This window comes from Manis javanica, chromosome 4 (genome assembly GCF_040802235.1).
Source record: "Manis javanica isolate MJ-LG chromosome 4, MJ_LKY, whole genome shotgun sequence".
Taxonomy (NCBI): Eukaryota; Metazoa; Chordata; class Mammalia; order Pholidota; family Manidae; genus Manis; species Manis javanica.
This window is the reverse complement of record NC_133159.1, coordinates 47,592,276-47,604,409: the sequence shown is the minus strand read 5'-3', so window position 1 is coordinate 47,604,409 and position 12,134 is coordinate 47,592,276. Positions and strand designations below refer to the sequence as shown.

At 47.0% G+C, this 12,134-nt stretch overlaps 1 protein-coding gene and 1 long non-coding RNA gene across 3 annotated transcripts in view; one reads left to right on the top strand and one right to left on the bottom strand.

The window, feature by feature from the left end:
* Positions 1 to 6,097, bottom strand: part of LOC108386815 (uncharacterized) — a 28,128-nt gene extending 22,031 nt beyond the window's left edge. The window contains exon 1 of one of the 2 annotated variants that reach the window (XR_001850642.3): positions 5,170 to 6,097. This is a non-coding gene — a long non-coding RNA (uncharacterized lncRNA). The remainder of the gene's footprint in view (positions 1 to 5,169) is intronic. The other variant, XR_001850643.3, reaches the window with a different exon arrangement.
* Positions 6,098 to 6,373: 276 nt separating this feature from the next.
* On the top strand, positions 6,374 to 9,079 carry JUN (Jun proto-oncogene, AP-1 transcription factor subunit). Its single transcript, XM_017644898.3, has one exon. The coding sequence runs from the start codon at positions 7,318 to 7,320 to the stop codon at positions 8,317 to 8,319; it is 1,002 nt and encodes a 333-aa protein (XP_017500387.1). The 5' UTR covers positions 6,374 to 7,317; the 3' UTR covers positions 8,320 to 9,079.
* The last annotated feature ends 3,055 nt before the right edge of the window (positions 9,080 to 12,134 follow it).

Sequence of the window (12,134 nt, the reverse complement as noted above, 5' to 3'; positions counted from 1 at the left end):
TCCATTCAGCTGATTCCTGTATCTAACTCTCACCTGGTTCTGAACTCAAGAAGAGAAAGAAAAGGTGTTACTTACTGACCTTCTGAAATCCCAACTGCTATAAAAAAAATAGGGATTTATGATAAAGTGTAAGAGGGTAATCTGATTTCAGTGGAGGGAAGGTGCAGTATGAAAAAAAGCCTCTTGAAGTGTTATCCTTAAAGCCTCTTTAAGCTAACATCCAAAGGAAATAGAAATTGACCAAGGAACCAGGAAAAGGTGGGGAGGGCTCATGTAAAGGTTCTTAGGTAAGAAACAATTTGTTTTGTTTGAGGAACTAAAGAAGTACAATGTGGGAGTCATTAGGGCTGGTCACCAAATACTTGTAGCTCTCTGCCTTCCAGGCAAATAGGATTGCACTTCCTGGACTCTTTATTGCTGGGAGGGGCCATGAGACTAGTTTTAGCCAATGAATTGTAAGAAGTGACATGTGACATTCTCTGGCAAAGGTACTTCTGGCTAAGACCCTTCAGAGTTTACATTCCTTCTCCCAGGAGATCTATAATGTTCCTGAAAGTAGGTTCTTCATCAGGCTGGGTACCAGAGGAAGGTAATGTGATCAGAGTCCCTGCCAACCCTTAATGCACATGGAGCAGCAGCAAGAAATAACACTTTTTTGTCTTAAATCACTGAGATTGGGGATTGTTTTTTCCTGTAGCATAATCTAGGTTCTACTGACTTCATACACTTGTAGCCAGTTGTGGCTGCAAAATAGTGAGGGAGACAAGTACTAGCTATTTCAGGCTGCTGAGGTAGCATAGCCGGATCATGTGAGATCTTACAGGCAAGGTAATGAATTTGAATTTTATCCCATATCTAAACAGATGTTCTTAAGGAGGTTTCAGCAGGGGAGTTTGATGTGTTCCAACTTGTATGTATTAAAATAATAATACATTTGACTATTAAAATACCCTCTTAATTCCACTACAGTAAATATTATTTATAAAAAAACCATCAACAAGCATTTATGAACATATGTAATTATTCCTGAGTTTGGATTCAGAGATGTAGGAAGACATTTACAAGAACACATGATAAACATTCTGTGCTTTAGGTATGTAACCAGTGTGGTCAGAGACAAAAATGATAACTATCTGAGGGTAGAGTGGGAGATGGGATAACAGAAAGCTTCAGAGGAAGCAATTATTTGAGCTGGGTCTTGAAAGATGAATAGGAGTTTGTCAGGGGGCATTCTGATAAACAGTAAAAGTAGATGGAAAGACAGGAAAATGTTAGAGGAATGGAAAATGTTTGGGGTAGCTGAGACTCACAGGAATGGGGGAATGTGCAGTGTAGGGTCAGTATACTGTAGTTTTATTCACAGATATTGGCTGCCCCTTCCCACTGACATCAGGCTTGATGACAGCAGAAGCTTTAAATGCTCTTCTCTTTCCTCTCTGCCATGTCAATCAGCAATGTTTTAGAAAAGTTCTAGTGAAGCAGATGTGAGGCAGAAACACAGCCAACCCATAAGTGGCACACAGTATGAGCGAGAAATAATCCTGTGGGTGCCATCCAGTAAGAGTTTTGGATTATTACCATAGTATCACCTAGCCTACACAGAGGTGTGCATTTCCAGCTCCCAACTTCCAGGTACATAGTAGGATTGCACTTTCTTGCATCCTTTAAGTAAGACATGGTCATATAACATATATTATTGTTTTGATGAATAATATGTAAATACAATTAATGCATATTCATTTCTGGAAGCTTTTAAAACCAACATGAAGTCACCGTGCTTTCTTTTCATTGCCAAGGTGACTAGGATGATTGTAGAAGCATATATCAAGAGGAAATCTTCAGACTTGGTCTCTGAGTGAGTACATTATGAACAGCCCCTCTGACCTTGAACACATAGTAAAAGCAAGAAATAATCTTTTGTTAAACCACTGAGATTTTAGGATTGTTTGTTAAGATGGCAACCCTAGCCAATCCTGACTGATGAAAATTGGCCCCTAGTCAGAGGATAATGTAATAAAAACAGCAATAAAAGCAAGGATTAATTTAGGGGGCAGTAACTAAGAACACTGTTACCAGAAGCTAAAAGAATGGTGATCTATAGTGAACACATTTCCTGTGATAATTCAAAAGACCTATCATGAACCTAAGGCACTAAAGTAAGAAATTGTACATGTGTTGGTGCTGTTGGATACATTTGGAAACTTATTTTAAAGAAAGTCTGTTACAAAAGAGTTAGCTCAGAGAAGACTTGGCCAGTTTGCAAGCAAAAATGAAAGAGAAGAGGGACAATCTATAATTTCAGAGGCTTTCAGGGTTAGAGGAGGCTATTATTTCTCAATCTCATCTAGTAAAATACAAAAGAAAAGGCCAACTAAAATCAGCCTTGAAGTATAGATCAAGTCAAGGGTATGGCCTCAAACCTATCATTAAAACCTCTGATAAACTGAGATGTTACCCAGTATATGTTTTCAGTTGGTCAAAAAGGCTCTGGAAGAAGGAGGGAAAGTGTGAGTCTCTCACCAAAGCCCAATAAGTCCAAAACAGTCAAAACCAAGGTCGGGGTGGAGGTGGAGAAAATGAGAGACAGAATGAATGAGTGAGAGAGAAAGAGACAGCTATCAGCAGGCATGAGAGCAAGAAAGCAAAGAAATACAGAAAACCACAAATGTCTAGAAAATAACTGGCTGTGGCTATATGGTCCATGGAACACCTGGAATCAAATTGATAAGAAGCCTACATTTTTGTGAGAGTTGTTTAACAAAAGAATATCAGCCTGGATTAAAGGAGATGGTATTCAATACTTACTATCACTCTGTGCTTCCCCCCAATTTTGAAAAGCTTATTTAAAAACATACTTCCCTATGCCTGCTTTAGATATAGAAAAGGAAGACCCTCTCAGAGGGCAAAGCCAGAGGTCATGGAAAATAATGCATAGGGCAGCTACACTCAGGGAGCAGAATCAGGGTCTAACTGGGGTGTTGGATAGAGTCCTCAACATATATGTTCAGTGGACTTGTATATATTCTGGTCTCCCACTCCTTCACTTTCCAAATGGTGTATCCACTGCAATTATCCTCTGTCATGCCATTACACATTGAGGATGTGCAAGGGTAGACATCTTGCTTTTAGATGAAGAGTCACATCTGGAGCTGATACAGAGTCTACTTCACATAATCCAGAACCTAGAAAGCAAGCTTGATATTCTGTGACTACATGGTGTTTAGGGTTGTTCCCCTGAGGAAGTAATGAGGGAATTCAGCCTGTTGGGAGGACAAGAAGCATAAGACAAATATCTGGTTAGCAAAAGGGGAGTCATTAGTTCCCCAAATATTCCTGGCTCTCTCCCTTTGAGAAACTTGGCAGAATTACAAAGATTTAAAGTTAGGCATGGTCACATTACTTGCTTTGGCCAATGATACATAAACAGAAGTGCAGTGTGTCACTTCCAGGTGGGGTTCTCTGCGAGCCAAAGAGTGATTTGCCACCTTCTCTCCCCCTAGTCAAGATAGTAATGCTAAGCATGCATCAGGATGAAGGACTTCTTCAGCCCAAGTCTGCAGTAACCACAGTAACCAGAACTCCCAGGCAGACCCACAGTGAACACATAGTTATCAGCAAGAAATAAAATTCCCTGGGGCAAGCCACTGAGATGTGAGGGTTGTTTGTTAGGGCAGCATAGTGCCTCATACTGGCAATGAGAGAGATGAGGCTGGAGAGCAGGACCTAGACTGTGAAAGGCCCCTTTTCCCGGGCAAAGGCATCTGAACTCTTTGCTGGTCCTAAGGGGAAGCCAATGAAGGCTTCCAAGCAGGGGCGTTAACACGAACAGATCTGTTATTTTTTGGATGAAATATGCTATTTCTCAACATAAGGAGAAAATAATCCTCCTAAACCACATAAGGCAGAGAGGAACACACAGAACCCTTAGGCAAAAGATATATATTTATACAAAGTCCTAAGTCTCAAAGTTGCTAAATACAGGAGCTCTGTAAGGAGCCCTGAAAGGAGTTACAGACAATCAGGAAAGACAATTTCTTCTATCCCACCATCTAAGCACCGTTTCCTCTACAGACAACAAATGCTTTGCAATCTCCCAGAGCAGAGAAGCTACAAGGGAATGTAACACAGGCCTGAGGCCAATTTCCAACTGCCTGTGTGACCTGAACAAGATACTTAACCTCTCTCTCCTAGTTTCCTCATATGTTAAATCTAGATAATAAATATATGCAGTTCAAGACGGTTGTGGGGAGAAACAGCCTCTTTATGTTGGTCAGGTGAATGCCTGGCTGATAGTGGGTGTTTAATACATGAAATTTATTTTTATTTCTACTATCATAAAAATTATTAAGAACAACCAGCTCCCTGATTACAAAAGAAACTGATTCAGGGCAACAGTAGAGAGAAAAATGTTCCCTCCTTGAGGAAAGTAACCTGATCTTGTCATCACTGTATCCCTACCCCACCCCCACCTCAGCTCAGTGCCTGGCTCACAGTGGCCACTTGGTTTCCTTTGCAGCATTAGGGAGTGAGAGCTGAGTGCCTGGAGTGAAGAAAAGTTGAGATTTCCCTGACAGCAGCTGCTGTTGGGATGTTGAATTTGAGCTCCCACAGCCTCAAATACCTTAAGGCTCTATGCCATGAGCCCAAGGTTGAATTTCCCCCAAGATCAAAAGCTGAAAAGCCGGAATTAGAACCTAGGAAGGTAAACTGCCCCAGGTCCAACTTCAAGCCTCAGTCCTGGGCAAAAGGCCTGGGAAAAGCTGACTTGTGACCGTTTCCTCCCTCACCCGCATCCCCTCACTACTCCTCACAAGAGTTAAGTACACCTGGTCCTGCCAAGTCACTCATCCTGGTATTCTATGGAGGCTCTGGGAAACTCTGAGGAGGGACAGAGGGGGACTGTTCCGCAATCACCTCCTAGCCCCGGAGGCATGATGTTACACTAACCGAGGTGGGTCTCACCAGCCCCACTTGCAGCTGAAGGAACTGAAACTCAGAGACATTCAGTGATTTGTTACTTCACACCGTGGCAGCTGCGCTGGCCACGAGAGAACCCCCGATTCCCGACTTCGGTATTCTTCCTACTATACACTTTCGCCCTTAGGGGATGGGGCGGGGGTGGGGCTGGGGGTACGGGGGCAGAACCACCACAGAAAAGGAACCACTTACACGTGTCTAGCGCTTCCTAGAGGCTACACGGGATATGGGCCCACCAACCGGCCAAGGGTGGAGAGATTTGAAATCCTGGTTGTACCCGACTCGCTGTGCGACTTTTGGCAAGCGTCTGCTGCTCTCGGACTTGTTTTCCCGGAAACGAATCAGGGCGGGAGTGTGTGTGTGTGTACAAATCAGTGTGTGTGTGTGTGTACGGGTGATGTGTGGCGAGCGTGTTGCCTGTTGTGCCGGGCAGGGGAATAGACGTTCACCGGAGTTCCCCGACTTTTGAATTCCCTACGTGCTCATTCTCAACTGGACGCTCAGTTGCTCCTTAATTCCACCTCCTATAAAAAAATCTCGCCTCCATGGCAAAAGTGTGAACCTCCACAACCCTTTTCCCATGGTGGGGAGGGTTAAGTGGGATGTAGCGGGGACTTAGGAGAGCACTGTTTCGAGCAATGCAAATCACTCAGCTTCCAGTCCCAGCCAGACAGCGGCGCTTACCGCCGCTGGTGAACTTGACCAGAAGACAAACTTAGAAGCGTACTCAGCATGGGTGGCCGACTCTGGAGAAGCCACCCCTAAACTTTGCTCGCCCCCACGGAGACTTAACAGAGCCACCTTAAGGGAGGTGCGCCCGCCCCGCGGAAGTGAGGGGGGCACGGCCCCAGGCGCGCGGCCCCCGGTCCTGCGCGGCGGCTTGCCCGTGGATCACATCGAGCCCGCCAAGTGGGGAGATACCACCCTCCCGGTGCACTCGGCCCCAGATATCCGACCTGGCTCTCCAGCCTTCCGGGTCCCCGCACCCCATGTATTCCAGCCCCGAGCCCTGAACTTGAGCAGCCTCCGTCACAGGCACCGACCCGCTCCCGACAGCCCCCGTAACTAGACAGTCAAACCCCAAGACGTCAGCCCACAATGCACCGGGCGGGCCGGGAAAGACGCGCCGGGGAGGGGAGGCGAAAGAGAGGGGAGCGAGTCGCGCGGAGGGGGTGGGGGAGAGGAGGAGAAAGAAGGGCCCAACTGTAGGAGGGCAGCGGAGCATTACCTCATCCCGTGAGCCTCCGCGGGTCCAGAGAAGAATCTTCTAGGGTGGGGTCTCCATGGCGACGGGTGGGCCCGCCCCCCTGAGAGCGACGCGAGCCAATGGGAAGGCCTTGGGGTGACATCATGGGCTATTTTTAGGGGTTGACTGGTAGCAGATAAGTGTTGAGCTCCGGCTGGATAAGGGCTCAGAGTTGCACTGAGTGTGGCCGAAGCGGCGAGGCTGTAGTGGAGGTACTCGGACTCAGGGAGCCAGGCAGTAGAGTCCGAACTGCAAGTCTCATTTTCTTTTCCATTTCTCAACAACTGCCCAGAGCTAGCGCCTGTGGCTTCCAGGTTGGTGTCTGGGGGAGCACCAGGAGAACCTCTTCGCCGGCAGCACCCAGGAGAGCCCCGCTACTACGGCGCTGCTGACAGCGGGAGAGCGGCGACTGCCGGCCCGGGGAAGTGCGGAGAGCGGCTGCCGCAGCAAGGAACTTTCCTGGCCGGGAGGGCAGGGGACAAGTGGCTCCCAGGTCCCGGAGCGAACTTCTGCAAGTCTTTCCTTCGCCTGAAGCTGCCGCGGCGGCGGTAAAGAAGAAAAGGCAGTGGAGAGAGGAGGGACTGCGCTCAGTTTCACTCGCACCGGTTGCTGAACTTGGGCGAGCGCGAGCCGCGGCTTTTCGGCGCCCCCTCCCCCTCGCATCGGAGGAGGGGACAGTCGTCGAAGTGCGGGCGGCGGAGAGCGGCCGCTGGCCCTTCACTGTGGGGTCCACGTTGCCTGCCGCCTCTGGGAGAGCCGCTGTCGCCGGGAAGCGAGCTGGTCCGCAGACTGCGAGGAACCGCTGCGCCCGAAGAGCACTCAGTGAGTGACCGCGACTTTTCAAAGGCGGGCTGAGCGCGGGAGCGAACAAGTAAGAGTGCAGGCGGCATCTTAACCCTGCGTTCCCTGGAGCAAGCTGGTTGAGGAGGGCGCAGTGGGGAGGACAGCCCGCGGGTGCGCGCGCTCTTAGAGCAACTTTCCTTGCCAAGAGTCCAGGGAGACGCGGGTGTCCCCCGCTTGCCAGCGCGCTGTTGCGACCCCGAAACTTCTGCGCTCAGCCCAAACTAATCCCACGCCAGGTGACGGACTGTTCTATGACTGCAAAGATGGAAACGACCTTCTACGACGATGCCCTCAACGCCTCGTTCCTCCAGTCCGAGAGCGGCGCCTACGGCTACAGTAACCCCAAGATCCTGAAACAGAGCATGACCCTGAACCTGGCCGACCCGGTGGGCAGCCTGAAGCCACACCTCCGGGCCAAGAACTCGGACCTCCTCACTTCACCCGACGTGGGGCTGCTCAAGCTGGCGTCGCCCGAGCTGGAGCGCCTGATAATCCAGTCCAGCAACGGGCATATCACCACCACACCGACCCCCACCCAGTTCCTGTGCCCCAAGAACGTGACCGACGAGCAGGAGGGCTTCGCTGAGGGCTTTGTGCGCGCCCTGGCCGAACTGCACAGCCAGAACACATTGCCCAGCGTCACGTCGGCTGCACAGCCCGTCAGTGGGGCGGGCATGGTGGCCCCCGCGGTGGCCTCGGTGGCGGGCGGCAACGGCAGCAATGGCTTCAGCGCCAACCTGCACAGCGAGCCGCCGGTCTACGCCAACCTCAGCAACTTCAACCCGGGCGCGCTGGGCAGCGGCGGCGGGGCGCCCTCCTACAGCGCGGCGGGCCTGGCCTTTCCCGCGCAGCCCCAGCAGCAGCAACCGCCGCAGCCGCCACACCACCTGCCCCAGCAGATCCCGGTGCAGCACCCGCGGCTGCAGGCCCTGAAGGAGGAGCCGCAGACCGTGCCCGAGATGCCTGGAGAAACGCCGCCCCTGTCTCCCATCGACATGGAGTCCCAGGAGCGGATTAAGGCGGAGAGGAAGCGCATGAGGAACCGCATCGCTGCCTCCAAGTGCCGGAAAAGAAAGCTGGAGAGGATCGCCCGGCTGGAGGAAAAAGTGAAAACCTTGAAAGCGCAGAACTCGGAGCTGGCGTCCACGGCCAACATGCTCAGGGAACAGGTGGCACAGCTTAAACAGAAAGTCATGAACCACGTTAACAGTGGGTGCCAACTCATGCTAACGCAGCAGTTGCAAACATTTTGAGGAGAGACTGTCAGGGGCTGAGGGGCAATGGAGAAAAGAAATTACACAGAGAGACAGACTTGAGAACTTGACAAGTAGCGAGCGAGAGAGAAAAGAAGTGTCCGAGGACTAAAGCCAAGGGTATCCAAGTTGGACTGGGTTGCGTCCTGACGGCGCCCCCAGTGTGCACGAGTGGGAAGGACTTGGCGCGCCCTCCCTTGGCGTGGAGCCAGGGAGCGGCAGCCTGCGGGCTGCCCCGTTTTGCCGGACGGGTTGTCCCCGCGCGAACAACGTTAGACTCTCTTTAACATTGACCAAGAACTGCATGGACCTAACATTCGATCTCATTCAGTATTAAATGGGGGTCGGGGGGCGGGAAAGGGAGGGGGTTACAAACTGCAATAGAGACTGTAGATTGCTTCTGTAGTACTCCTTAAGAACACAAAGGGGGGGTTGGGGGAGGGGAGGCGGGAGGACGGTTTGTGAGAGCGAGGCTGAGCCTGCAGATGAACTCTTTCTGGCCTGCCTTCCGTAACTGTATGTACATATATATATTTTTTAATTTGATGAAAGCTGATCACTGTCAATAAACAGCTTCATGCCTTTGTAAGTTATTTCATGTTCGTTTGTTTGGGTGTCCTGCCCAGTGTTGTTTGTAAATAAGAGATTTGGAGCACTCTAAGTTTACCATTTGTAATAAAATATATAATTTTTTTATGTTTTGTTTCTGAAAATTCCAGAAAGGATATTTAAGAAAATACAATAAAATATTGAAAAAGTACTCCTCCCCCAACCTCTTTTCTGCATTATCTGTAGATTACCTATCTAGGTGTAGCTGAAGAAGTTAAAAGAGTGTCAACTAAAATTGCTCTCAGAGCTTCTCACTATCAAACAGTAAAAACTTCTCTACAGGACTTGAGAAATGACTGTAGCTGATGCTCTCATCCTATTATTTTCTTCCCTCCCCCGACAATCTATATAGAGTTGCTTACAAAGGATAGTTTCAGGAGGCTGAGGCAAGGGAGGTTGTGGTACAGAGGGACAGCCCACTGGGAAGTCAAACACTATCAAGTTTGGATTATATCAAGTGAAATGTGCTGTGACCATTTACGTTAGTAGAAATTTAACAATAGATGCTTATTCTCAAAGCAGAAACCGTGGCAGATTTTTACAAAAGATGTATCTTTCCACTCTGGAATCTTCACTTGAACAATTTCTAGATAAGAAAGATGGTCTTTGCTTATGAAGATTTATAACACCATTCTTGTCACAATAAATGTATATTCAAATAACCAATAACAGATCTTGAATTCCTTTCCCTTTATTACCTTTGTCTTCCCAAACTCTACTGAAGCTTTTCTTTTCAGTTGCTAGGGTTAATATTTCTGCCATCTAAAGTTACTCTTAATTAAGAAGCAAAGAATTTAGGAAGAATTAACACAGAAAGTTGCAATGTGGATGAAACATTCTCCTAGCTTCACTAATTCGTTCTCACTCTCCCTCTGTCTCTCAGTCTCTTCCCTACCCTGACCCCCAAATCAACACCTGTGCCTAGACAAATTGTTAGTGTAGCAGTTTACCAGCTGGGTTTCTTCTATAGCTTATTTTTTAATTTATGAAATAAACTTGAGATAATATTTACAGAATCAGTCTCAAAAGATGATAATCTAGATACTATGGGAAAGATTTGCATAAGAAAATATGAACACCAGCACAATGATTACCTGTGTAATCACTGGGGAAACTTTAACTCTGGGGAAATGGCAAACTTGAATTCTATCTAAAGATATAACTTAGGAGATCAACAAGGCAGTACTCAACAGGGAACAATTTTTGCTTTACTGCTTTGCATCCCAAGAGTCCGCATGATTATCAAGCAGCAAAAGCAATTTGATATCCAGGAATATTTCACAAACCACTAATTGAGGCAGGGCTGTTTGCTCATTAGCAGTGCTCTACTACCCAACAGGTCTGAGAGTGCTAATATCCTGCCTGTGGCTGTAAATCCAAAGACACAAAGAGCTTCTCCTTAGTATGTCTAGGGGTGGAAGAGATTGGAAAGACTTATTAGCTCTCAGATCCACTCCATTGTAGTAACACGTCTTTAACAAAGGGTTACTGGGAGCAGAGTGGAGTTTGCCAAACAGTGAATTTGCCTATGTCAGCAACCCGGAAGGTGAGTTGATTTTGACCATATGTAGGAATAGTCAGCAGAGGGACAATAAAGCACTTTGGGGTGGGGCTCTGAGGAAGCTAAACAAGAGCCAACTAGAAAATAAAAAGCAGGCTGGGGAATTAATTACCTGCAAAGGTAGACTAAGCGCAGACAACAGTACAGCACAGAAAAGCCACACCACTCCCCAGTTTGCTTTAGATTCCAGTGTTTAAAAAAGAAAGCCTGCAACTCAGGCCTATCACCACACTTGTTTGTTTCAACTAACTTTCTGAATGTATATCCCTGAAATTGTGACCATTCTAACAAAAGGAGCAGAAAAAAATAATTGTCGTTGAGACTATTAACCAATAACCTCCTTTGAGCTTTGGAGACAGAAAATCAACTAATTGTTTGTCGATACTCAAAGGTTCATTTCATTTTGGCATTGAATTGAGTTATTGTTTGGGTAACACTAACAGTTCGAGAAGATGAATCTAGTGGCCTGTAATGCCAATAATCCTTTTTAATTTGTTTTATATATATATTTCAATCAGAGATTCTTACCCTTGCATCCACTGGGGCAGAGGGCTTATGAACTCAAGGAAAATGCCTACAAAATTGTGCATGTGTGTATATGTGTATGAACACACACACTCCCCTGAGGAGAGAGATCATTAGCTTTTATTTGGGTTTCAAGGAGTTCCATGACTCAAAAAGGTTAATAATTCCTAAACTGAATGGCTTACACACTTACTTTGTGTAACTCTAAATGCCTTTCTACCCCTCCATGCTTCTCTTGTGCTCATCCCTTTGCCTAGAATGCCTTTTCTTCTTCTGGTTCGTCTGATGAATCCTACCCATTCTTCAGGGCTTGGCATAAGTGATACCTTTGCTGTGAAGCCTTCCTTGCTAACTTCATCTTCATATTAATGAATATTCCCTATTATTCATGGATAGCATTTTATCAAAACTTCTATGATAGCACTTATTCAACTATTATCATTGTGAACCTCTGTGTCTCCCAACCAGAACCCTACCCTACTCGTCTGTGGACCCCAGACTTCTTGTACAATGCCTGACACATAGGAGATGTTCATGAAATAAATGTGTGGTGACTGAATGACCAATTAAATTTAAACCCTATTCCAAAATAATTCTAGGTCTTAATTTCTTCTGTGAGATGTACTTTATCCATTTCCAGGTGCACAACTGCAGATGGATTGAAGATTCCCAGAAAAGTCAAACCTGGCCAATTGCCAAGTTCCAGAGCCTAGGTCTCAATGAGTACTCTTAAAGGAATTGAGCCCTTAGCACAATCATTCCTCAAGCCACACAGGGCATCCCTTCTGTCCTCCACTAGTACAAGTGGGCATGTTCCTATATAAAATGGGTCTGCCTGAAACAAAAGGCTGGGAAATAGAGATGGGGAAGGTAATATGTGATCATTAGATCAAAAATTATTCCAGATGTGGATTTATTAAAAACAATTTCAATGGTAATGGCAGAGAAGGCTTTCTATTTGTAAAGTTAATTTATTTCAGGGGCCCATGAGTGAGTACCCAATATTTGCTTGACAGAAACAAGGATCACATGAATGTTATCTGTTCCCCTTGTCCCTTTATTCTTAGAGAAGTTGTATAGCAGTGGAACCAAACAAGAAGACAATGCTCTTTAGTCTTCC

Coding starts and splice junctions, on each gene's coding strand:
- JUN (XM_017644898.3), top strand. CDS start 7,318: ATGACTGCAAAGATGGAAACGACCTTCTACGACGATGCCCTCAACGCC.